This window comes from Gymnogyps californianus, chromosome 13 (assembly GCF_018139145.2).
Source record: "Gymnogyps californianus isolate 813 chromosome 13, ASM1813914v2, whole genome shotgun sequence".
Classification (NCBI taxonomy): Eukaryota; Metazoa; Chordata; class Aves; order Accipitriformes; family Cathartidae; genus Gymnogyps; species Gymnogyps californianus.
Genome location: NC_059483.1, coordinates 19,313,341 through 19,341,003, shown reverse-complemented (window position 1 = coordinate 19,341,003; position 27,663 = coordinate 19,313,341). Strand labels below are relative to the sequence as shown.

Below are 27,663 nucleotides of genomic sequence, written 5' to 3'. Positions count from 1 at the left end.
TGCCATTTTGAGGCCCTCCTCAGGTTCCCACCGGGCTTTACAGTATTCCTGGATGTTGTCACTGCAGGGTAGAATGCAAGAACTGTTAGTCCAAATTTAATGAGATGGTATTGTCCTACTATACAAGGACGGAAAGCTGAAGGTGCTGTACCCGAGTGCATCAGTCCATCACTCCAGCTTCTGAACTGCAGTGTGGTAAAGACTGGAACCCCATAGGAAAGAATCAGGCCCAGATGTGCTTTACAGTTCCCCACGGAAAACTACTCAGGAACAGATACACGTCTTCACGCTCCAGACTGAACTGACAAGCAAGAAGGCACCAGCCGGAAACTGAGAGCTCCTGCTCAAACTTTGGGCAAGACAGAAGCAAAAACGTGGGTTGCAACAGTTTCAATACCACTCTACCCAAGGCAGCCAGGACATCACCACTTTATACACAGTCTGCCCTATTAACTGGGATAGTGGGAGCACGTATCACCCTGATTGGGCACAGAGATGGGAAGGCAGGAGTGATGTACATAGCACCCTCAAAAAATTTGGATAAAGGCACAGAAACTTGGATCTGGCTCTAATCCCAACTGTTGCAACCCTGAACACATCACAACTCTTCATTCGTTGTATTATCATTTACAGGTAGTGAATAATATTTGCATAATTCATAGGAGTAATATGACAAAATAAATATACACAGGACATGCTATAATCATAGCAATACCTAGATAAACATGAAATAATTTAAAAATACATCTTTGCAGAGACTGATATTTAAAAACAAACCCTTGTAATCTTAAAAAAATGCTCAAAGTTGGGTAGCCTTTGAACGTGGACATCACTGAACACTTTCCTTCTCCCCTTTCCCATCACCTTCAACACAGATGTACCTCGCAAAGCAATACAAACTCTGCAACATCTCAACAAAAACAGGGATGACAGGAGGAAGGAATGTTGTAACACGATTTATTAAAATCAGTTTATAAAACCCTAGGACCAGTTCACAAAGAAGAATGGAGGTCTCATCCAACACTTAGAAGATGGGAACAGGGCTCCTCAGACAAGGTCCAAAGCCTCGAGTTGATCTTTGTTGGAGGTAACAAGATCTATGTGGCACTCAGATTTGACAACTCAGATCCTCTCTGGGGCCCTGTTTTCCTTTTTGTCTTTTAACGTTCTTCCGAGCCTATTAACACACCAGTACTCTCTGTGCCTACCACAAAGTAGTTTTTGCCTGCATCGCTGGAAGCACATAATTTTCATCCTAGACTCTGATAATACTTTCACAAATACTTGCTTCACCTCAATTAAAAAAACCCCAAAATACAGCGAGAGGAAATATTTTGATCACAAAAGTAAAACAAATTAGCAAACCAAGGCTAGGATCCCGTAAAACAAGAATTAGAATACGAAAAAAACAATGGGTGGATATACTTATAGGAAATCTCCCCCAGGTGGCGAAAATCTTTGGATCCAGAAACACTGACAAAACACTGCAAATAAAGTAGCATCCTCCCCTCCCTGAGCCCAGGAAACAAACCAACCCCAGCACCCCAAAATTTGATATGATCAGCACATCTTAGGCACAGGATCTGGAGATAATTACCAGAAGGGATGCTGGCAGACCCCAGGGTCCATTCAGAGAACATGCATTTGCCACTTCTTCCCGAATTTCAGAAGTCTGTCTTCTAGAGCAGTCTCTTGAAGACAATTGCATGTCCAGTTGCACGCCCTAGCAGTTGTGGATCCAAGAGGAACAGCAATATTCTCTGCAGGATACTTTCAACTAATTAAATCCTTATTAAAACTCTGCACATAAAGTATCATTTAAATTAAAAACATTACAAGAGAGGGATCTGACAGTGGCACAGACATGACATAATGGTTACAGTTTAGAAAACTTACATGTTATCAAAAGAGAATCCATGACAAACTCAAATCTTCACATGAGACTACGTGAAGACTTTATGAAAATGGAAACGCATGGATGCCTTTTCCTGTAACAGGAATAACTGTTTAGTGTTTAAGTGATATTCTGTAACTATAGGAGGTAAGTTTGGAAATATTGACTATTACCAATTCTAACATGAAATGCTGTCCAGATGCATCCATAATAGAACTGCACCTGTGCTACTCGTATAAAGAGCAGTGACTTCTTTCTCCTTTCTCAGTACTCGTTTGAACTACTAAAACATTCCTAGCAGAACACTTGGCATTTTTTCTATTCCTAAGTTTAAAATGGTAGCAGATGATACTCTTGTAGACGGCTGTTAAAGCCTCAGTGCATTAGTATGCTGAGACTGCCTCCTGTTCTCTCCTCTCGTCCAATACAGTTAAAGCCAAAACAAAAATCCGTAACATTTCTGGTATTACTGTACCTTCCCTAGCAATATGCAACAGAATCATGTCATATACATTAGCCTTTAAAAGCAAAACCCTGATTCAAGTTATAAAAATGTAATCTTTCACACTGCTCCTTCTTCGCAGGATAGCTTCTTCACAGTCTCATTGCCTTTGTGGTACAGACTGAGTTGATCATACTGATTTTAAATTGTTCCTTTTAACTTTTACCCTCCACCCACAGGTCCTTGGCTTCTCTTCTCATTGGTTATTGCACCCTGGGGCTGCAGAAGAGGTGCCTGCCTGCTTCTGCTTCTTACGGCGTTTGTTCAGGAGGCGGTTGTTGGACGTTTTCAAGTCTTTGATTTTCACCTGATCATAGTCCACCCTCATGGTAGCCAAAGCGCTGGTCATCTCCTCCTGAAACCAAGGAACCAATTTATTGAAAACCCTGAGGCAGAGAGCGCACAGCCACTCCACACTACTGCCAGGAGATGAATGTACAAAAAGGAACCCTCTGTTACACTACGGCCAGAAATAGTTGAAGCCTTTCTGCTGCACTGGACTATGACTAAAGGCTTCGTTCTACTCATGGACTCTTTCAGGAGGAACTATTCACACAGTGTTTCATATGTGAGCAAGCAGGACCACACTCCGCTGGCCTAAATTCCACCATGTCCCTATGCCCAGCATTTCTTACTGGCTGGCTTTGGGCCTTCACCAGCTACTGAGCCCGGGCTTCTTATACAAGATTCGGAACGCTGCTTTCCTTGCTCTGTTACCAAACTAGGTTAGCAGGAACTAGAACAAAGAGTCCACACAAAGTTGTTTAAAAGTATGTGCTTCAAATTCACATGCTTCCTTAGTTTGAATTAATGTTTAAGTGCAGGCAAATTTTAAACTTTTTAATAAGGTTGTGAACAAAAATCTGCTTAAGTAAATGAATGTCTAGGCATTCAGTTCAGGAAAGGAAAAACAATTAAATATTATGGGAATGTTGGTTGCCCAACGGAATACCTCTGGGACCTATACAAAGCACAAGCATAAGAATTTCTCAGAAACATGGAAATGAAGAAGGCTAAGTGAAAATATCTGTTTGATCTCTTTGACTTGGGAGGCAAATGTTGGCTAGGTCCTATGAAATTTAACCATTACATAGCTCAACAGCTGAGACTATACATCAGTAATTTAAATAAAATCAGTAATCAGTAAAATACACTACAGGAATGTTGCAATTATAAAAATGCCAAGCATTGTAAGTGCAGAAAATTCAGAATTAATTGTAAAAGCATGCCAACCTGATAAAGGTCAGCAGGAAAGAGTTAAGGCTTGCAAACAACTTTTAGTCTGCCCTATAGTTTCACTTTGCAGGAAACATTCAACTGCATCAGTACAAACAGTAGGTGAGGCACCTGGTTAGATTAAGGGAAAGACAGACACTTCTTTTTTTTCTCCCTTCCCCGCCAAATGTCATAACAAGACAAGGCTAAGGTTATTTAATGTTGTTTTACAATACAAGAACAAGAGTAGAAAACCAGAATGCAGCTCAACCCTCCCACCCTGTCCCCCTACATTTTCATCATATTCTTCACTTCACTACAACAAACTTCAAACTCCCTCAATACTGTCCCTTCTCCTCTGTGGTTACATACAGCGGCTCAGCAGGTAGCACCATTAATACCTTTGATGAGAAACATCATCTTTGCTGATATTTGGCACAGCTGTAAGGCTGTCAGATGAAGCTCAAATAGCATTCTTTTTTTTTTAAACAGTTATCATATACTCTACTGTTCTAACCAAGACTGTTTATGCTTTCCTTGTTTAACATGGTTGTATTCAAAATAGCCATAATCTCCAAGGAAATAAGCATACGCAGAGAAGCCAGCCCATCTAATCTCTTATCAGATTTGACTTCAAGAAATCTGAACTGTCATTGACTCACTTTAACTTCATCCCAGTGGTCTTTATCCTCTTGCAGGACTCGTGCAGTATGAAGAGGAGTTGGTGGCACTGCCATTGATCTCTGAGAAAAGGGAAAAATACCAAAAGAAGTGTCCTGCAAAATCACATTTGGGAAGTGACTGCTTGCTCTTCTATGTGTATGCAGGGCATAAAACTTTATCTGATGTCCTTCAGTGGCCCTCATTATTCATGCTTCCAATCACTCCACAAGCAAATTCATGTGTGAGGTAGAAAAGGACTATAGTCCCCACACGACAGTATCGTTAAAGAACAAAAGGAGAAAGAAATCCATGCTGAGTTTCTTTCACTCCACTCCCTTCCATTCCAACCAATAACCCTGTGTTGGATAAATTGTTATGTACATTTTAGATTTTAACTGTCATTTCACTATTCATTAGTCAATGTTTTAAAGTGGTTAATCTGACCTTTATCTTCCAGGATTTGTCGTAGGAGAAATTTTCTTGTACATGTACATTAACTGACATTACCAGTTCATCAGATCGTAGGTGTGCCCAAAAGAGGAAATTATACTATTATTCAGAGTAAGGCACAGTTCAGAAGACAATGCATCACCTGAGATGCTCTTCCACATAAAACTGAGATCTATGCTCACCTGCCATGAAAGATCAGTAGATACTTTAAATTAGAATAAGGTACAATTTCTAAAGCACAAAGCACAGCTCCCTAGCTAAATTCAGCAAGAATCATGGTATTTCTTGCCAGTCCATAACCCAAACCGTAATTTCATTTGGATACTCTATCTTCCTTATGCTTTCTACCCAAACTTGCTGTCTACTGCTCTGGTGTCCTACACCAGAAGCAGCTGCATGTCAACAAAGTCAAAGGAGATCCCTGTGCATGTCACTGTAAAATAAGCATTACATTGGCAGCAGTGCTTATACCCTACCGAGCTAACAGCAGCGCTGCAGTAGTTACAGAAGTGGAAGCAGAAATCAAGACTCCTGCATCCTCTGGAAAAGGACCCTAGCTGGCCAGGGTATAATTTTATCAAGTACAGCTGGGACAAGAGAAATGGAAAACCAGCAGACTGGCTTTAGTGGTGTCCCTGAGCAGGTGTTGAAGGTGCCCTCCTATCTGCTGGGAGCTGCTACTTCTCAAAAAGATCTTATCTACAAGCTAACTAGAGGATTAAGTGCTCCACCTAAACTGACAATTTTTGCATAGTCCACAATAATACTTCTGCCATCCATCCAATTTAAAAAAAAAAAGAAAGAAAAAAAGAGGAGAGACAAGCACCCTCCTACGCTGCTTGTGCAAGGCATCTCCCCATACATGTTCCCACTTAGGGATTTAGGAAAAGGAAGAACAGAGACATTCACTATGTTGGTCTTTCCCTCTCCCTCCCTCTGCCTCATGGGAACAATAGGTTCAGCAGAAAAAAATGCCAACCTGCAGCTCCTAGAGCATTCTTCCAGGAACGGTATTCTAGCACGGCTCTTTGGTGCAGCAGAGTCTATAGACCTTGTCTCTAATCTCCTCCTTATTAATTGGTTATATGCATATTTCAAGTAACATGTGTCGCTGTAGGTGGTAGCTTCCTTAGCTATTAGGCATTCATTCTGTGAAATTCATCGCCTGCTGATTTCTGAAACACCTCCTTCTTGGGTCTTCAAACACTTAAAGCTGGAGATATTTATTCTGAACAGTGATTACATTTTTATTTGGTTAAAAAAGACTTAGAAACATTGTCTAGGTTCTGTTCTAGTTCTACGGAGTCTTTGCAACCTTCATTTCTCAGCTTTCACAACTCTAAATGAAGACATCTATCTACTTCATCAGGATGTTATACAGCTACATTTCTATATTATTCTAAGGGCTTTCAGATCTTCAAACAGGCATTATAGAAATGGTGAGTATTAGTTACGCCTCGGTTTCTGCCCCTTCCTCTGAGGATCAGCATAGACAGAGAAAGCACTATGGGAGAAAAGGGCATTCTACAGTACAGGTGATTCTGTTTCTGGCTGGTGATTTTTTGGGCAGCGAGAACAAGACTGGTGTCCTTTTAGGCACAAATGTGAGAAGTATAATCTATTATTTTGAGTGACACCTACAGAGCAGAGATGACATCCTGAAACTCAGCCTGGTAACTCCTGGGATTCTTGTCTCATTTGAAATAATGAATACTGTATTATTAGAGTCTTTTTCTCTTTTTTCCCCAAAAATATTTTTTTAAGGAAAAGCAAATTCAACCAAGTCATAGAATGAAACCTGAACTGGGACCATTAATAGCTCTGTGCACCACCCTATCTGGCAATCTCTTACAGGGCACTAAGCTGAGACCCTTGCTCCTCCCCCACACATTTCCAAACTCTGCCAAGGATGAGAATTCCCACTAAGCATAGGACTGCGTTCACACTAACACAGCTACGCACAACGGTGCCTGAAATCACTAATAATAGCTCTCTTTAAATCCTGCACTGATGAAGTAAGTACATACAGTTTATTTTTATATTTTTAAAGAGAGTAACACATGCATATGCTGCAGAGTCAACAGTGACTGCCTGCTCACAGAAGATACAGATATGTTCGGCTTTTGCTTCCGAGGACGCTCTTGTGGGTGTCTCTCTTTGTGTGTCCTCTGGTAACACCAAGAAGAATTGTAGTTCTATGGGCAGATGACCCTCTGTGGAGGGCACAGTAGGTTAATTAAGTTATTAACAGTAATCATCATCCTTCTCTTGCTGTGCTATGTGGAGCTACGTGTAAGTTCTGCATGTAAGAATTCATCTTGTAAAAAGAGATATGAAACTCACATTAATCCAAGGGTGATTCATAAATTGAGAAACTGTCATCCTCTCTGTTGGGTCAGTCTTCAGTAAATGGCGAATCAGTTGTTTGGCTGAAAAACAGGACCAACATGGCATGTTGTAGTCTACTACTGTGTTCCCAAAAAACCTTGAGAACACAAAGACCTGCTGAATGAAGAAAGATAATTTTGCAGAACTCAAAACACCTACCTATTGCTGTTATCATGTTAAGAAGCCATGTACAGTGTGGCAGGTTACTATGTTTAAAGAGGCAGAACATGAAAACGTCCAAAAGAAGAGGTAAGAAGGAAAGGCAAAGAATTGGGGATTCCAGCTATGCTATCTACATCACCAAACCAACTGTTTTGAGAGCAAGAACTTGAGAAAAAGAGAAACATAGGAACATAAAGCTGCCAAGCTGCCTGTCTGAACGATGGCGACAAGCTTGGCATTATGGGCTGAATGAATGCATAAGCTGATGTTTTGAGAAATGACAGAAAACAAAAACTAGCACAGGCTGTGGGAAAAAAAAGGACAATAAACTTTTCTTCGACAATTGAGAGGCCACTAAAAGGACAAAGTCAAAGAAATGAATTGCACAAATAGGCTTTGCAGCAGCTTTCTGTGAACATGGTATCTGCCAAAGCAAGAGTACTAAGTAACTGAGATATGAGATGATGAGAGTCTAGACAAGAGTTTCATTAATGCGGGTGGACAGACCGGAAACACTGCATCCAAGGGACATTATTTAGAAAGACTTACGCATAACTTCCTTGGGGGAACATAGAAAAACTTCTGAATAAGAGTCCTCTTTTAGAAACATCGAATGTAAGATGACTAAATGCTTGTAAGAAGCTGCCAGAGGTACAAGTTGAGACTTTAGTTTGTCGAGAGAGGCTGCAAAGGAGTTTTACAGTAGAGACTACCTGGAGTCTAAAATGTACAAGGAAACAAAAGGAGGGGACCACAAACAGCCCCTTAAGATGATTACAGGAAGCTGGAGTGGAATTTAGAGGGAGTCTCCATAGATGATGCAACGATGGAATGATTAGATAAAGAAAACCATGACAAGAACAGTACAAAAGAGGGCAAAAAGAAGCAGTCTGCTGAAGGTGCCTGTTCAGTCTAAAAGAATACACATAAACTAGCTGATCTTAATAGGCTGAAAGGTAGAGGGCATCTATGTTCATTCAGGCAAGCATACAGAAACCCTACAAATTTTCCAAGTGCATGTTCTCTCACTAAGCTCCCCTAGCACTTTAATAACTGCTGTAATAGGAACAAGACCCAAGGCAGACAAAATATTAAGCCAGAAACCCAGAAGTAAAACATCTTTCTCATTAATGTTCAGTAGTCTATGCTGCACACGCAGCCATGAGATCCAATGAGGGGTTAAAATGCCACAGATCACAGTATTATCCAACGATAATTTGTTATTGCTAAACAGCAGACAATAACAGGATGCTAGCAATAGCAATATAAAGGGCTTATTAGAAAAAAAGACGTGCCCAGAGGCTGCTGACCTTTCTCTCTAATATGACGGGCCGGTGAAACTTCCAGTTTATGAGACTGTCAGAATAAGAGGGAATCAAAAACATTCACTTTCAGGACACTGGTTTGAGCCCATCCAGGTCACAGCTGAACAGCAGCAGCTTTTGGTCAATGACTTATAGAAAATAAATTGTTGACCTTGATTTAAGTGGTGGCTGGCAAGTTCCCACATCACAAAAAGCTAGCATGAACACTTGCCATCCTTGTTGGCTGTATCACCAAGGACGGCAAAGACTGAATGAGTTCTTAAGATAGTTTGCCTTTCTTCCAACTCAGCTTGCATTACAGCTGCCCTGGCAGTCTCCTTTTGCAGGATTAAAGACCTTTGTTTCCAGAGGGTTTAATCTCAGCATTCACTAGCACTAGCTGGAATTTGAAAGAAAGTTTTCAGTAGTCATTTACTTTCTGTAGTACTTAGGTTGCTGGCTAGTATCTGAGTTCCCAGTCATTCTCTGTATCACCTTACAAAAAATTAATTTAAATTCTAAAAGAAAAGGAAACAAAAACTAAGGCAGGCTTTTAGAAATAGTATCTTGTAAGCACTCCACCACTGTACAACACCACGCACATACTCATCAGCAGCAGTGAGCATTGTTACCTTCCTCTGATACTTCAGCCCACTCTGGATTGGGAAACCCATATTGCCCCATCCGAATTCTTCTCTTCATCCCTGGAGAAATGGCTTGACCAGTGTTTGAGTAGAATGGAGGGAACCCACACAGGCTGTAAGAGTGGACAAAAGAACTCTTATAACTAGGAAAGTCCTTTCATCTCTTCAAAAGTCCCATACAAGCTTATATTCTTCTGCAGGTTACATGATCCTAGTGACTAATCACTTGTAAGCGCAGATTTAACAAGATGTGTCCTTTTTCTCTTTCATCAAGCCTCTTTCCATAATACTTACAGAATATATGTGATGACACCCAACGACCACATGTCACATGATTTGTCATACTTCTCAGGACCAAGGACTTCTGGGGCTGAAGAAGATTGAAAACAGAAATTAACCAAGTACCAGATATTTACTTTCATCTCCATCACCTTATAAGTAGCAGCACACTTCAACAACAAATATCGGAGGCATTAAAAAAAAATCAACTCACTGCAGCAACTGGGTAGTATTTTCTATTGACAAGTTCCTAAACAGATCCAATGTAGCTTTAAAAAGGAGGAACGGAGCTGGCAAAATGCCCTACTCTTCACCTTAGTGTCTCTCTGCTCAAGAGAGTACTAAGATTAAAGAAAAGCAGAAGGAGCTATAGCTAAATGTGTACAGGGAGACACTGCACTGAAAGAGGCAGAAGCATATGTTCCAGAAATCAGAACAGAGAGGACCTACTTGAGCTGTGATAAAATTTTGAATGATACCTAGTTGGAGTGTGTTTAGCTCCAGCAACTACAGAGCATTGTATTTTTCTTTGGCCTCCAGAGCATTATATTTTTTCACTAAGTAACAAAATTATAGAGATACACATTTAGAGGGGACTTTTTTTTCCCCCTGGGGCAGGTGAACTGGCAGGGAGCTTGATTTTGTAAGGAAAATGATGCTCTAAACATATGAGCAATCATGCTGGTTTATAAAAAGGTGTTGAGAAGGGAAATGTCAGCTTGTTTATATACAAATATAAAGGCATAAAAATACATATTCGTAAATTCCTTAACATTTTATCACTAATCCCAGCTTACAAAAATATAGAAGAAAGCATCAGAAAAGAATATTGCTATCGTAATTATCTGCTAACAATGAATAACAGTATCTTAAAATACAAAAAACTATAAAAACTTACATCGTAGAAGAGAACTAATTCTTCCAAAAAATTAAGCCCTTTTTCCTCCAAAGAAATTCCAAGCGTGGACTGCCTCAGTCCTACCATATGGTGAATGACTATTAACTCAAAGACCAAAAGGGACATACTCTAAAATGAGTGCATAAAGGACAGTCTACTGTGGCATTCATTACACAGTGTTCTGTCTTTGGACAAAATGCAGGCAAAAATTCAGCTGTGATTAAGTCACATTGGTCTTTTATTGCTAATTCCTCCATTTGCCAGCTTTAAGAAGCTTTACAGCTGAGGCAATACTCTCCCTGTTCTCTTTTATTGCATTAGTTAAGCTAAGGGAAGTTTTGCAAGGAAACACCCAAATAATCATGAAGCTGAGTTCAAATTATGGCTTTTATTGCACCATTCAGAGGAAATATCAGGATTAGTTCAAGTGTAATCAGAAGCAACATGTTCTCTCTCCTTGATCCTCATTTGCATCCCCTGTTAAGGCTGTTTCCTCTGCAACCAAGGAAGAAAGCACAAGCACTGAACTGTCCTGGAATCAGACCAGGTTTGGGTTGGATCCCAGTTTAAATTCTGCAGGCTACCTCTTTGCATTACATCCACAATAGAAGATTTCCCACCCATTCCTACAGTCCACAGGCCCACTATAAAGGGAGGGATGACAGACTGAAACACAAAAGAAATGCATCTTGGATAACTTACCCACATAATAAGGAGTGTAACAGGGGGTCTGCAGTGCATTTTGTACGGTGGTTTCTTTGGCAAAGCCGAAGTCTGTGAGTTTGAGTACAGTATCCTTCTCTTTAGACGTGTAAAGCAAGTTTTCAGGCTAAAAGGCCACCAAGAGAAAGGATAAACTGGACAATGAAGAGATGTCTCTAATGAGCTGAAAGGTCAAACCATTCCTGCTTGCCTGGATCACCACCAGCATCTGGGTCTTCTTACTTCTCTCACATCCCCACCATATCACGCAGAAAGTTCCCTCCCAACATGTAGCATTTTTGCTCAGACTAAGGATCAACATCCTTCTCAACATGGTATGTAGGAGAGCAAATTACAAGACTCTCATCAGGTCCAATGGGCATCAAGTCTGGCTTCTTGAATCTCTCTCTAGTTCACTGCACTTACTAGGATTGTTCTGTCTGATCAACACCAGTTAATCTGACAGCACTCTGTACCGCACTCAAGTAGCTGAGGTGGAAGACAAGAGAAGTCATCAGCCAAACTCACTATGAGCAACTGACATAACTCCATCAGAATTAACTGATACAGATACAGTCCCCTTCCTGCTCCCCCCCTCCTCTGTCTCCTGAAACCTGAGTTAATTCCACTCTTGCTCCACACTCCATAAAGGCTCTCCAAAACCAGAAGTGGCACAGAGGGAAGTACAAGCTCTTGTGCGCAAGAACAGGGAGAGCGGCACATATCCAGAATCTGCAATTGTTTGAACTTGTTTTCCAGTCTCTCAGCCATAAGGAAGCTATGCCCTCTCTCATGCTAGTGTTTAGGGACATACAGAAGGAAGGGCTTGAACAAAAACAGGATTTAGGATCTATTAAGCAATTTGAACCATTTCTGTGTTAGTTCACTGAGTGTGTGTAGGGGGTGTTTGGGGCTAAGTGCTTCAGTTTCTGTGCTGGTGATAGGCAATAGCACATAGCTCCACAAAAGTGAATAGATTTTTAGTCTCTGAACTGTTAAGTCATTCTCCCGTTCCTACCTAAAGAACCCTCAAACATACCCGTCAGTGACACCAAGCAACAGCAGTTCTCCCTCCAGCTAAACACACAGAAGCATCTGTAGAAAACTGACAAACTCAGAACTGTGGAATCAATCAGATGCCTCAGTCTCTCATTATGTGACCTGCTCTCCAGCACATTCCATCACACTGCCGTATTGCTGCGCTAGAAATGCCTTGGTGCAGCTATCTTGTCTTTGCTTATGCTGTGCACTTCACAAAACGAAAAAAAAATACAATACTACAAACCCTGTGAAATCTCTACAAGAAGATCTGGGTACAAACTTTAGCTAATAAAACACACCATTCCACATGGTAGTAACTGAGATCTTCCCATTTTCCCCAATATTTACATATATTATTAAAGTGGGTTGGATGCATGGAATTGGTATTATTCCTCCCTTATATGCAGTTTCTCCTGTTTCTGAAGGTGGTTTTGGTGTTTGTTTGGGGAGGTTTTTTTCTTTGTTTTGGGGTTTTTTTTTGTTGGTTTTTTTTTAGGCAAGTATGATTCTGAAAACAATAACTAGCAAAGATTGTACATAGAGGTATAGCACCTAGTATAAGTTCACTTCAGGCAGTCTTATTTTCTTGTTAATTAACTGATTGCAAGTTGGTAGTACCTCTTTAATTAACCATCTGACTATCACCAGATTCTTCTGCATTGGTACACAACTGGAAGGCATTAGCATACATGAATATTCTGACCTTTGAGTAGTTGCTAACTAGTTGTGAACAGATCCTTCCCACACTGGCAGAGGAATAGGAACACTTTGACCATCCGATTTTACTCCTAGTTCTATTTAAACCACCACTGCCCATTTATTTTTCTGCCTTGTGCTCTCTTCTCCCTGCCCACACACCTTCAGGCCTCACCTTGACGTCTCTATGGGCAATGTTCATTGAATGCAGATACTGGATGGCTGTTCCGATGTCTCTCATTATTTCAGAGGCCTCTATAAATACAATTTTAGAGAAAGGTCACATTAACATTCCCACTGTAACTCAGGGACATGCCTGGGAATGCTTATGACTTACAAACAGCTTGCTGGAATACAGGGCTAGCGTCAAGACTAGAAAACCTAAAATTAGCCCTAACAGCTGTGTTTTGGTTTTGCAGGCAACCATACCCCCAATTCCTGGCTGCTCAGCCCTCCTCCTGAGCAGGCACTGCAACTGAACGGTTTAGACGCCTGCTTTTTATGAACTTGTAAATTTGTGCTTTAATTTGCTCACCAGAAAAGCAGTAAGAGCAGAGTAGGTACGCAAGCAACATGCAAGACTGCGGAGAAAGGAGCCCCAACCAGGACATATCCCTGATTGCCCAGGACATGTCCTTGGTTGTCTGAGACAGAAGTTTAACTTTCAGCTTCTAGTTCAGGGGTAACAGGAGGATCTAACAGATTTTCTAAAAATAGAGCAACATAGCAATATAGTAATTTTAGGATAGGTCACATCTTCATTCCTCACTGTCTTTCAGAAGTTTTTCCTCAGGAGAAACAAAATCAACAGTTCTATTCTGCAAAGCCCAAACTGCCACCTTTGATATAATATGTTTCTAAAATTTAACATAACCCCAGTGGGAAATTCTAGTGGGTGGTGAGCTGCCTTGCAACAGCAGTACTCTTGAAGTCTGGAAGAGTTCAGTTACACAGGGAGAGGTTTCAGAGCAGGGAGGAGTGACGTTCCCATTGCACTAAGTGAGCATTATATTACATCTCCATTGACAGGGAAACAGAACTAGCAACTTCAACCTGATCCTCTGTTTTCTGCATAGGTAGAAACCTCAACTGCAGTAGTGAGAGGGAAGGTAGAAATTCTTGTCCTTTAACCTGGAATCTTTTTTCACATGGCTTGAGATTGAAATCACACAATCTTAGGCAAGGACAATCAGAAGGCAGAAACACTCGTCGTCTTCGGGGAAAACCTTGCAAAACCTCGCAAAACCTCCTCCTTCCTGGCCCAGGCCAAAAACGCTGGCTCCTAATGGGAAATTGTGGCTGATACATAAACAGCCAGTGAACCTGGGGAATCCAGCGGAACAGGACTCATTTATCTCAGGAAAGAATGAAGGTGTTTTTTGTGTTTAACACTCCCAGATGATTTCTCAGTAAGTATTTAGAATGTTATACAATTGTATTTAACATAGGAAAAAATCACATTTTTAGCAGAGTGGAGTCACTAACGATGACAGAACCAGTTTTCTCCCTGGAATCTTGTATTTTAGAGAGGAACAAATAAAGTTCCTGAAAATGCTCGTTTTCCCTACACGAGTCTCTCATACCACTTAAAGGATTCATCCCAGGCTAGGAAACACAGGATCACAGGATCAAAAAAAGCCTGGCCTCTATACCAGACTTCCAAACAGTCACAGTAATTTACAAGTTCAGGTGTAAATTTTATTTCTTCTAATCATTTTGTCACGATGCTAGTTACAAACACTAACATTTCTACTCCCAAGCAGAAACAAGCTCTTGTCTGTTGTGAATGGGCAAGGAGAACCACAGTCAAGCACACCTGTGGTAATCTGCAAATAATAAATAGCAAAGACAATAAAAATGGCAAGACTATTCTATTGCAAGCTCTGTCACTGACTCATAGCAGGTCTTTAAACTTGCGCATAGTCCCTACTATAGATGAGCAGGCTTGTTTATAGTGTGGCTAATAACACTTCCTTTCAAGTAGTACTTTAAAACCCCTGAATAAGAAATGTTTCATCAAATGTGATTTGCTCGTTATATTCATCACCTAACAGTATAGCTGTGCACAGTGATGCTGCTTGAGGGACAGCCAGAACAGAAATCACAGTAGGAGCTGCGTTGATCATGTCTGAGGTGGTCTGGCAAGAGACCAGGGACTAGGGTAACAGAGGCTGCAGTGGTTCAGAAATGAAGAAGTTGAGCAGATTTGTATGAAGAATTTTCCTCTAAACCTTCCACATTGTGCCTGAACTTGGCCAATTCTGGTAATTCCCGATTTTCAGGAACTTTAAAAAATAACTGTTTAATACAGAGTTGGATAGAAAATAAAAAAATTTAAAATTACAAACAAAAATCCAATCAAAGAAAAATTCCTGTAAGGGAACTAAGCAAGGGGACAGAGAAAGGGAGAAGCAATCTTTCACAAACTTTAAAATTAAACTTGTGATTTTTCACCTCTCTCAGTGAAAGCTTGATCTCCTCTCTCCTGGATCCTGCTAAACAGCTCTCCTCCTTCCATGCTGAAACAAAGAACACAAAAAAAACCCCCAACCTTACATAAGCAGAAAAGATCAAATTAACACCTGACTGTGCATCCATATAATCGCACAGAACCACGGCACGAACAGATTAGAAAAGATTACAGGCTGCCTCCTATGCCAATGCTTCCTAAACGTTACACTCATTTGAATCAATGCACAAAGCCATTCTGATATGGAATAAATAGAAAACAAAACAAGACCAAGGAGTTTTGATGCTTTCAGTGTAATGTACCCTGTCACAAGGAACATGACACACATAGTTGGGAAGTCAGATATGCTGGCACTGGGAGGCTGACAGTAATCTTGTTTTATGTAAGGGTTGGAGATGAATAAAAAAAGAAAGAAGGAAGCAAAGATACTGAAAAGGATTATTAATTTGTCCCCAGTGAAGAAGACAGTAACTGTGGTATTACAGATAAAGGAGAGAATAGGAAGTTAGAGTCAAAATAGTAGCAAAAAGGATCATGTCAGATTATTGGATTTACATCTGAAGTTGGAAGCCAATCACAATCAAAGTGCATCATATTTGTAGAGACATATCTTTCAAGATTGTGTTAATTAGTCAGTGCTTTAATGAGGACAATTGTCATGGAGTACAAGGAAAATTTATTTTCTGGTTAAGGTTCCTCATTCTTCCATCATACAGGATGGCTGGAGCAGCTATACATTTCCCTACCAGTTCCATAAAGACAACAAAAGCTTTGCTGTGCAAACCAAAATCGTGCTGCTGAGAAAGCTCACCTAACTCTCATCTAAGCCAACATGTTCTCCCACTCCCTCCACCCCCTCAAAGAGCAATGCTTGGTGGGCGGCTGCTGCTGGTCCATACCATTCCATGACAATGAGGAGGCATCTCTTTCCATGATGTATATTCTCATAAACATCCAGGACATGGACAATGTGGGGACACCCTGACGCTCGCCAATGATACTCTACTTCCTGACGGGCTTTTGGGTTGTCGTACAGGAGCTGTAAAGAAATAGGAGAGTGCAATGTCAGCGAGCCAGCATCATTCTGCTTTAAATTGGCACCTACATGCATTTGAGCTCAAAGATGGTGGCAAAGGCTACTCTTAGCACACTCTCCAGCCAACGTATGCCAATCCATCAAAAGACTTTCACCATCTCTGGGCTGTCCAACTTCCTAGATTGAGGAATACAAAAACAACTAGTCCCCTGGAACTGGAGGGCCTCGAGTAGCAGTGAGGAGAGATTTTGAACCTGAGATGGAGACAGACCTATCACACCCACCTCTGGATGGGAAACAGCAATTTTTTCCCCTATTTGTTTGCAGTACTTGCAAACAGAGGAGAATCCCTCTGCTAAGGACAATAACCCTCCCATGTGCCCCCAGCTGCTGGGAGAAGAGACTTGAAGGTGCAATGCAAATCCTTAAAGTTCAGTGAGATTTCAAACAATGAGGACTTTCACACTGACTCTGAACGTGCTTCTTTACACAAATTTCTGACCCCATCAGGGTCAGAAAGGGACCTTTGACTATCTAGATACTTGAACTTCTTTCTCTGTCACATGCAAGGCCAGTTTATTTTAAAGGTGCTAATCTCTAGAAGGGAGGTAAGAGCTCATCTTTCCTGATCCTGCAACCTTGTACACAAGAAATGTGTCCCTTCCCATTTGAAGAACTGCTCTGTATCAGACTCTGCAACTGAGCTTTTGTGCAACAGGGGCACATTGCTGAATCATGCCTTTTCTTCTCTGCCTCGTCTCTCTAGACACCACTAACACTTTGTGACAAGAGACTCTCTCTTTACTGCACATTTATATGGTTCCTACACATTATGGCTGTGATCTGAGTTTGATACTTCATGCTCTACAGTAATAATCATTGTAATGATGGAGCAGCATCAAAACTGATGCTATATAAAGCATTGTTAAATGCATTGAAACGAATAAAAAACAAGCAAAGAAGAATCGCCTCTCATCTACTCGCCTTAGAAAAGGACTACAACAACTGTGGGGGAACTGCTTTGAAACAGGCAAACAAGAAGTATCATTGCTGCACTATTAGGCCTTAGCCTGAAGCTCTTCTCACTCATGTTTGCCATCAGGTCCCAGTCAAAACACAACTGCATGATAATTGCTGAAAACAAGTATTAACATGTAACCTGTCATTAGGGACCTATGAATCAGCCCAGAAAAATGAGATTGCTTTTCCATCCAATTGCCAAGCTAAGGCACAAATGGTGTCACAGGCACCTCTCAATATAGGGAAACGCATGATTTAAAGGTCACAGGAAGGAAGCTGCAAATTCTGGTTTCTTTATTGACTCCAATATAGACAATTTGCATCACTGGAAAAAAAAAATCTTACATTTCTTTGCTGCTTCAACATCCCCTTCAGCAAAGCAGACACAGAAACATGGCAGGAAAGGCCTGTAACACTTTATGAAATGCTGAGGAACCGCTCGGGAACCACTGGACAGAAGCTAAGAGGCTTCTCTTCTTTTCCAGGCTGGGAACAGGGAAAAGGTGACAAGTACTCCTCTGCTGAGTGCACATTTTTGTATTTTTGTGGAGGACAGAGAGGTTGCAGGAGGGGATGAGTGGCCTCAGGAGGGCTGCTGGCTCCTTAGCTGAATGGGCAGGGAGCCTCAACCACTGTGACCACCCTCCAGGCTCCCTCAGCGCCGCTCCAAAGGCTCCAGCACGACACCAGATTTTCAGCAGTGCAAGGAGCTGAAGAAGCTTTCTTGCTGAGTTCAATGCCCTCGCAGCCAACCCACTTCTTCCACAGCTGTCATTCTGCACCCAGAGCACACCCTTTTGAGATCACTAACTATCCGCCTCTTCCTTCCTGCTTCAGCCTGGCTATGGCCTGATTTCCAACACAAATAACTTCCTAAAGAGAGAGATGGCTCCAATTTGGACAAAAAGCCCATTAGCGAGTCCAAGCGCAGTTGCTTTACTTCTTTCAACCATCAGCCCATTCAGCAGCTTTTCCTTCACAACCACTGTGTTCCAGCTCAGTAGGACTGTCTATCAGCATTTTCCCCTCTGCCCTTCTGAATTTGGGCTGTTGCCTAGAGGTCTCTTTAAAAGTTCATTAAATTATGTGTGCAACAATAAAGCCCAAACACCCTCAGGACTAACCAGGCCATTTAGAAAAGCATTACAGGGTTTGCTGCTTGGATATTACTGGATTAATGCCACTTCTGAGCAGGATGCTTCAAAAACCTTCTCACCTATCCTGTGCTACTAATTGGACATAACCATTACCTTTACTAATGTTAACTGCACTATAATCTGTGTATCTTGTGCTTGCACAGTGTGCAGAGATGTTGTTTTCCATGTACCAAGTGCTTATGAAAATTGTTTCACAGAACTGAATTCTCACTCTCTAAAGAGCTTTTACAAGGCATTTTGATACACACAAGGATGCTGCAGTGTCTTGTCTCCACCCCTACAAGCAAGTTTCATATACTCCTTAGTGCCAAGCTTGAATGTACTCATGTCAAGATGACACCTGGACAAGCAGAGAAAAGGCAATGCAAAAATAAAGAGCAGATACACATACCAAGCAACATCTGATATATCAACCAACTGTTAACCTTTGGATTTCTCCTTCTGAGCCTTAAAAAGAAATTAAATCTTTTCCTTATGTCTAAAACTGGAAGCCATAGCTACACCTTTTAAGACATCGTAGAGACGCAGACATCTGTAAAATGAAAGCCAGGCAGGGTTGAAAGCACCAATTTCTACAAAATTTAGGTGATGATTCAGAAACACAGACTGAAATTCTAGCCCTATGGTTAAATTCAACAAACTTGCAAAAAACATAAATGGACATTCTGCCATCTTCCTAAGCCTGAAGAGAGACTGGGCTTCTATTGCTGCAATAGCTTCAATAAAACTATGACCAGGTTCCCCTGACATTCTACAAAAGTGCAGAGGCAGTTGTGAACAAACCCAGAGTTTCAGATAAGTTTTCCAGCACTGTTGGTTCACGCTGGTTTGAGGAAAGAGCAGCTTTGTCAAACAGTATCAGCTCAAGGAGCTCCCAGTCATCCCCCTAGAATTCCCACACAGTTCAGCTGAGTCACAGCTTGTCATGATGGGCTGTGGGCAGGATGATGAACCAACCTAACTTCAAAACAAGACAAATCCAAGAAACATGCCCCATCTCCCAATTTTTCATGAAGCCAGATCAGTGATCCAATGCACAAGGCACAGCAGCCTTTGCATAACAGCGAGGGGATGCCCGTGTGTGGGGTCAGGCAACACAGTTTGGAACAGGAGCTGCACAGTGGAAATTCTGTATTTTTGCTGGGGCTCAGCATTACTAAACCACTGCCTAAAAGAAGCAGATGAAGCAAGTATTAACAGTTATTCACAGGGAGATCACCCAAAACAGAGGCAATGGAAGGCAAGAAAGTACAAGAGCTCTAGAGCCCTAAACCCCTAGTGATTCACACAACTCTTCTCAATATCTGAAAAAGCTGGAGAGGGAAGAGAGCTGCACCATGGGGTGTGCTCAGCTTGTTTCTGAGGAACAACGGGGCAGATGTCAGCAGGCACTCCATGACGCCCTGCTAATTCAGGAGGTGCAGGGAGGCCTGAACTCTTTCAATTCTGGGGTAATGGCCTAACTCAGGCTAAGAGCACCTGCAAAACAAATTCTAAACTGCAGCTTGAAAGGCCAGCTATGTGAAATTTCTCCCTGTGCAGAATTTCTTGATAGAAAAAAAAAAAAAAGAAGGAGACTAAAAAGTAACACAGTATCTTCTAATTGCTTTTCCATTGATTCAGTGTTGTGTAAGCAAGGAAGGATAGCAGGAACCCTCATACCTTAATGGTCTGATCTATACAGAAAATAGCCCTCTAAGGACTCCAGGGAGTGGCAAGTGATTTTCTGGACTCTGAAACTGTAACAACAGAGGGAGAAGATACCCATGGGCACAGGTATGAAACAGGCTGAGGACTGAAAGCAATGACTTCTCTGTGACTTTCTCTTTAATATGCACTAGCAGATTACACAGATTACTATTACACCTGCTATCTGTTCCCTACATAGGGGATTAAGACCCCCACATATGCTTTTTTATTTATGTTAAACTTCAGCAATTCCTCCTAGTTCCAAATAGTTGCAGTGCTTGAATTAGAACTGTTACAGGCTCGGTTCTCATCTACTGCACGTGCCATGTTAAAGCAGCATCTGACACTGCAAGCATCTTTTACTTACTTGCACCAATTCCAGAATCTGAACTCTCCTTCAACAGACAATCAGTTTTATAATCTCTACGCTATTTTCCTCACAGGAAAGCTTCCCATTATTAAAACAGAAATGGGACCAGCAGAAACTTTTAGTCCTAGGGGTTCTCAGCATGTAATACTGATATATAGGCACTTAAATATAGCTTTATCTATTTTTCTAGCTGGGAAAAAAGTCTCTGCTCAGGCATAAGTCGGTAAATGTCTGACTTTTGCTTTCTTTCCTCTTTGCATGTAGCTGTTACAAAAATGCTGAATCCTACAAATAAGCCTTGGAATCTAAATTCACGCTGATGCACAGAAACTAACACCATTTGCTGCAGAGCAGCTCTTCCAGTCGTTCTTTATTCAAGAGGGGTTGATGGCAAAAGGAGGTCTGGATAATGTTTCTTTCATCTCCTCCCTCCCCTATGCTACAAAAAGAAGAGGGGGGAAAAAAAGAAAACAGAAAAAAGAGCTATCACTATGGCTTTGGACATTTTGTCTTTTATTACATCCTGATTATTTGCACTACATCTATTAATTCAATGTTAACAATCTTTATCTGTTTCCAGATCTCTTCATAAGGGATAAAGCCATCCTTTGTATTAGAATGCTAAAGGAATTGAAATTATCAAGGTTTTCTTCTTCACGCATCAGCACTGCCAGTCAGTCAAGCTGCAGCAAGAAGCGTGTGTCTTTTTGCAATGGCAGCCCAGCAAGCAGGGAAATCCACACATGCAAATCTCAAAGAAAGCATTGAATTTTTTCTTAAAATAAAAAATAGAACACATTTCTGCTCGAATTATTTAGTACTGAAGCATCAGTCTATAGACAAGGGATAAAACCAGGGTAGTGGGTCATCACTAAATCTTTCACTTTTCTGCTTTTATTTCAAATCCAGCTTAGGCTATTAGAAATTAAATCTGCTTGGAGGCTTCACTGAAACAAACTGTCATCCCAATTCCTGCAAAGCTGTCCAAGCAGCTACCACAGTTGGCATTAACTGGCATCTCCATCAGTGCTCAGGTAGACAGCCAGTCCCAGAGGTGGGCTTCTCCAAGTTAATAATAGTCAGTAATAATAGTCCAGTAGCACGATTTTGCAGCACTCCTGCCTGTGGTATCTAATCCTTTCACTCAGCCTACTGAGTATCAGGGTTTTACTGTCTGAACTGACGGACTCTTCTCTATCCACCTCTTCTCTCCAGTCTTCCAATCTCTGCTAAGCTTATCCTTTGAAATGGCAAAAGCTACAACAGATCTTTGGTATCTTGCCAGCATAAACAAGAACGAAGAGGACTCAGAGAGGACTGCTTGCACGTGGTGTCAGAGTCACACTCTGAAACCAATTTCCTGCTGGCACACAAGGATTCAAATTTCTTAAGCACACGTTTTAAGGGGAAAACAGGAGAAAGAGTAGAATGGACAAAGATAAAAAGAACAGGTTAACAGAGAGATGTGCTCTTTTGTAAGAGTTTGCACACTGGACGTACAGGAAATCCACTGAAGTATTTCGCTCTCCGAGCACTCCTGCTTCTCCATCCCCAGAGAGCGCACACCACATAAATATTATTTTGCTCCAAGCCTCTCTCCTGCAGTGAATCAACTAGGTCTCTCAAAAATAACTTTGGTGTGGTTCTGAATTTTATTTATTGTAGCAGTATTCAAATCACCACCAGGCACTCAATATGACTCTACAACCTGAGGTAAATAAATGAGACATACCACTATTAATTCTCTAATTACACATGCTTCTAGCCATTCACCCTGCAAAGGTCAACTGTCTTTGTTCATAAATGTTAGTGGAGATATGGCAAATACAAATGAAATGGCAAAGCAGTAGGCCAGTATACATTTCAAAGGTATCCCCTTGCACATGCGAGGTTAGCATAAAAGGCAGGCACAAAAACGAGCAAAAAATGCCCATGAAGAAAAGCTACTGTCCTGATAAATACTCTGATAATATTACATGAATCTATTTGAACTGCAGTGCCAAAAGTATGTGACTGTACATTCAATACTATGGCATATATATAGATTTAAATAAAAAGCATGCTATGTGTTTTGCTACAACCATAAGATTACTTTGCATTTTAATACTACGCTTGCTCTGCTGTGTGGACGGAAAAATAATTCTTACCGGCACCTTAAGATTCCAGTTATGCTCAGTTGTGACAGGCTACAAACCAGCTACATGCGGCTTCTATTTTATTCAAAATATTGCAACTGTATTTTAAAAGAAAAATAAATCACCAACAGCTACTAACATGCTGTTACGAGACAAGAACATCCTCAAGTGCTTGTTTGTACAAGAAGGCCTAGAGATCAGCTCCTCTCTCTACCTTCTCCTTATGACATCTTCTACCACAAAACACCGCTGTTTAGCCAGCATTGACAACTGCATCCAATACCTGCAGTCAATATTCAGCATGTGGGGAGACCTGCTGCAAAGCCCTTTCCGAAACGCAGACACACCACAAAACATCCTTTCTTTCCTTGATTCTTTAATATGCATATTATGACCATCTGAGATGAAACAAAATTGGGAAGTGCTCTAAAGGTCTTTCCACCCTTCGTTTAAAATCTCCTCTTTCTCCAGGGATAGGCAGAAATGCAGGATGAACAGGCAAGCTGCAGGATTTGTGTTCACACTCTTTCAATGTCTGATCTTTGGTCTGCAGGACCTTGATATGGCTTTGGTCCGTGTTGAGATGCTCTTCACCACCAAAACCATCATCTCCTTCCTCGGAGCAGGATTTTGACTGTAGTGCCCGCATGCACACAGCACAGGACACCCGGCAGCTGTGGCACCTACAACGCAGGACGTTCAGCCTGACATGCCAACATTGCTCTGCTTATAGCGTCCTCAGGTTCCCAGCGTAATGCCAAATTTTCCAAAACCTCATATGGCATAAATACCTACATAAATTGGAATTGTGATTAAAATAAAATAATCTGTAGCTCTGCCACTATTTTCACTCTTCCTAATTTTCTGAGTTGAGGAAAAGGAAATCTAAAATCCCAGCGGATAATTACGACATTTTTTACTTTATAGTTTCACTCTAGTGTCTGATGCGAGGTTTGCCTTCGAAAGGGAAAAGAAAAAAAAGAGGGGAAAAAACCCTCAACAAACTCCTGCCAGCTATGAGTTCATAAATTCTGATAACAAGGGTTCAGGTGACTTGGCTTCAGTAATTCATATATCTCAATCCTTGGCTGGTCAGAAGTAATGGAGCTTGCTTGTGAAACTTTGCTGTTTAAGAAAATTCCAGCAGTATAAACCACCACTGCAGTTCCTCAGATCATGAGCCCATCAAACTTTCCCTCTGCTTTGACTTTAGCTACTCATAGAACACTAAACCAAATTCAAGACCATAATCTTGATCTTCTAGGTGCCTAACACCATTATATGCTTGAATCAAAGCATATAAAACATCACTTAAAACTTTGAGACATACACTATGGGCAACAGTTTTGCTACCCTACCATAGTGAAATTTCCTACAATGAGGATACATCTTGCCTGTACAGGAGTCAGAGCTGTCTTGGGGGCCAATAATCTGAGACTGAAACACAGATTTCCACAAGAACTATAGCCATCACGAAAAACTCTCCCATTTGTTTTTTTAAGTGCCAGCTGTATTTCCTTACCTTTGCCTTTCTCCTGTGCAGTGACTGTGATGCAGCAATACCTTCAAAAAACATACTAGCACTTTTCATGGTCATGAAATGGGATGGAATGCATGTCTGCCAGGATGTGATCCTCTCACGCTTCCCAATATTGATGGCCACCGTCACTAAATTCCATTTTAACCACCCCTAACACCCCCCCAATGATACGTCATTTTTGTTTTATATATATATACACACATATATATAGTCTTACACTTGTTTTTCTTTAAAAAAAAAAAACCCACCACACAAGCACTCCCCCCCCCCCAACATACCTAATTACTCTAGTAGTAATAGCCATTGTACTCTACACAGGTTTTCTACAGGAAGAAGTGGAAAGAGCAAACATCACAGATATTATTCAGAGTGCTTACTGCTCATTTCAGTGCTAACCACCATGAAACTCACATGTACGGCTGTGTGGGACAGCAGGACAATGATACCAAGATTAGCAAGGCATGGCACACCTTTGCTGGAGCAGGATGTGGCAGAAGGCACAGACCAGAAAAAAGTAGTATTGAGAAGATCTAAGTCTGATGTTCCCTTTCCTCGTCTTCATGCTAATAAGCGGTATCAAAATTAACACAGATGTGATAATACTGAACAAGGTAGAAGCAAAAATTAGCAACATGTTTAATCTCATTAACCACAGATAACAGTAGCTCCAAGAGGAACCTGTGCTGCCCCCCAGCCTTCCTCTATATTTCTTGCATGTGTGACTACAGTCATGAAGATCAAATCACTCAAGAACTCCCAGGAAGGATTTAACATCCTTCCCCAATACACAGAGGCTCTTCAGGGTGCATGCTGGATTCATGCTGTAGGCACTTTCCATGCATCTGTCCTTCTACTCTGCTCTGCAACCCAGCCCCACTTTTTGACAGTTAATACCTTAATGAGCTTCCCCCCACAACTGCAGCTATGTTCTCCTCTACAGCCCCACCATTTGGTAGCAGAATTCAGAATGAAGATACCGTCCTCTTATACCACTGCCCGCACACCTAAACTCCCTTTTAGCTGACTTCTCCTTCCCTTCCACTTGAATTTAAGATTGTCATCCATGCATGCAAAGCTTGGCAATATGCAACCCCAGGCCAGTTATTTCTCATATATTGCTGTTCTTCCTCTTCTTTCACATTTCCTTTCTCTACACCCACATTGGTGCTTTCTGTCACATAACCTACCAGGCCAAGCAGTGTCTCTCTTCTGTTGCACCATCTATCTCAAGTATTACTAAATCATCCAAACATAAGAACCCAGAAATAAACAAAGAACTCTCAAATCTTCCTTCGCTCATTCACAGGGCTCATCTACTTCTTTTAAGCATTACCTTAAGGGGAGACGTGCTAAATCCCAGACATCAGTGGCACTGACAGAAACTGTACCTCACATCCCTCACAGAAGAGATACTGAGATTTCACCCAGTTCTTGGGAATCTAATTGGAGTGACTCCGGCCAGCGTAACGTCAAACACTCACTCCTGAAAGCTGTCACCTGTGGGAACTTGACTTGTCTTCAAAAATAAAGTCCTAAAATTTTCAGCAAGGACATCTGTAAGATTCCTCTAGTGCTTCAAACCGCTGCTGTATATGTTTTCACACTCACTTTTGTGCAAGCTCTGGTGTTGGCATTTTCAAGCAACAATCTGTATCTATTTCTAAGTCACAACTCAGTAGATAGCTCAGTGGTTGATGGTCCAAAGGTCCATCAGGCATGAAGATCCCTGGAACTGCTTATTGTGCACAGCAAAGGTATGACAGAGAATGGTGTGACTGTGAATGGAAACAAAACCATGCAGCATTCAGCAGAGGCTAGAAATGCAAAGGAAGTCATTAAGAGAAAGAGGAAAGTAAATTGCTCTCCCAAGACTTCTTGTGCTTATTTTGTTTGAATATATATTCTAAAGCCAAGTAAACTATTACATAGGAAAAGAAAGAAAAGAAATAAACTGGGGGAAGGGGGAATTCAACAGATGAAGTCAACATAAGCAAGTGACAGTGCAGTAAAACTGTCATTTATGTCGCAATTCTCATTGATTCATTTTGCTCGGTGCACTAGCTTAGCCACCCAGTTACAGCTCTGCTGTGCCAGAACGGCATCAGAATCCAGCAATCAAAAACATTACTTTTCTCCTGAGGCCCACAGCACACGCCTGGAGCAGCTAATGCCTTACAGCACTCACTACTTGATTAAGTGCTCTTTAATATCCAGGACACTGGAAAACACACACTTCCTAGAACACAACTGGGAGCTGCCAGTTCATACACAGCCTAACAGTCCTTCCCAGTTCCTTTCAGAAACGTTCAAGAAACACCATGCAAGCTGCCTTTAAGGAGGATCCCCTCACCACATAAATGCCCCATCCTTCTAATCTAGACCCCTCCTGAGCCACAGCTCCCCTTCTTCATCCAAACCTATTCAGTTACTTGCCCAGCCCATCCAGACTCCCACCTTGCCTGGTCGAGCACCAAACCCCTGGAGGCTCTCCTTCAACAGCCGAGAACTTCTGCTAGTCCCTGACGAGTCACTGCTCCCAGCTACTCCGGGCAAGCAGACTTTATTTCCCCTAAGCTCCAGAGGGCAGGGAACATCTTTCCATTTTGCTGCCCACTTTATTTCAGTTTTTAGCCACCTAGCCTCCTTCTAAAGATTTTCCCTACACCAGGATATGCTGTGGAGTGAGAGGTGGGAGCAGAGGGCTCTCTCCCCAACATCCATGTTCCATTTCTTTGACAGATGTTAGAGAGAACTGTTTCACATTCCCTGCAACCAGATGACAGAAAGCAGTCAGACACCACAAAGGTAGAACAGAGCAGCTTAAATGGAAGGGTGGTTTTTTGCCAGAATCAAGAGCATTTCCTTCACATTGCTGAATAGATTTCCTCTCTGCTCCTGCATTGTGTTGGCTGCCTCATGACTACACATGCAAAAGGAAGAGGAAGAGGAGGAGGATTCCAAGAGTATTTGGATGTTTTCATGTCTGGGCTAAAGCAGCACCATGCTGAGGACTGCACAGGGGTCAGAAAAATGAGATGTAGCAAAAGCACTGCTGAACAAAAATCATTACAGGAATTTCAATCCTTTTCATCTTTCCAAGCTGAAACATACATCCATTTCCCTCTCTTAAGACACTGTCCTTTCGCCCTCCTCCCTGCAGCAGTATCTGCTTGTGGTACACTGCAACGTTGGCTCATTTCCACAAGTCAGCGTGCCTGAAAGAGAGAAGTCTGAGCTCGAGGAAGGTGGAGGGGGGAGTGAGAAAGCTGGGGCAATGGAGAAAAGGGACTCAGAAGATCTTTCTGGCCTAAAGTCACCTGCCCGTTTCCAATTAATGTTAGTACCATGGAAACAGCTGCCCCATGAAAGCGTTAATGACTTCTGAGGTGATGATTTCACAGAAGCAAT

The 27,663-nt window shown here is 41.6% G+C and overlaps 1 protein-coding gene across 2 annotated transcripts in view; it reads right to left on the bottom strand.

The window, feature by feature from the left end:
* Positions 1-953: 953 nt before the first annotated feature.
* MAPKAPK3 (MAPK activated protein kinase 3) overlaps positions 954-27,663 on the bottom strand; it is a 126,377-nt gene continuing 99,667 nt past the window's right edge. For both annotated transcript variants that reach the window (XM_050904422.1, XM_050904423.1), the window contains 9 exons: positions 16,208-16,347; positions 15,293-15,357; positions 13,014-13,093; positions 11,102-11,228; positions 9,517-9,592; positions 9,211-9,335; positions 7,068-7,153; positions 4,274-4,354; positions 954-2,751 (listed from right to left, as the gene is read on the bottom strand). In XM_050904422.1, coding sequence (XP_050760379.1) covers positions 2,593-2,751; positions 4,274-4,354; positions 7,068-7,153; positions 9,211-9,335; positions 9,517-9,592; positions 11,102-11,228; positions 13,014-13,093; positions 15,293-15,357; positions 16,208-16,347 — 939 coding nt within the window. In that variant the 3' untranslated portion in view covers positions 954-2,592. The remainder of the gene's footprint in view (positions 2,752-4,273; positions 4,355-7,067; positions 7,154-9,210; positions 9,336-9,516; positions 9,593-11,101; positions 11,229-13,013; positions 13,094-15,292; positions 15,358-16,207; positions 16,348-27,663) is intronic.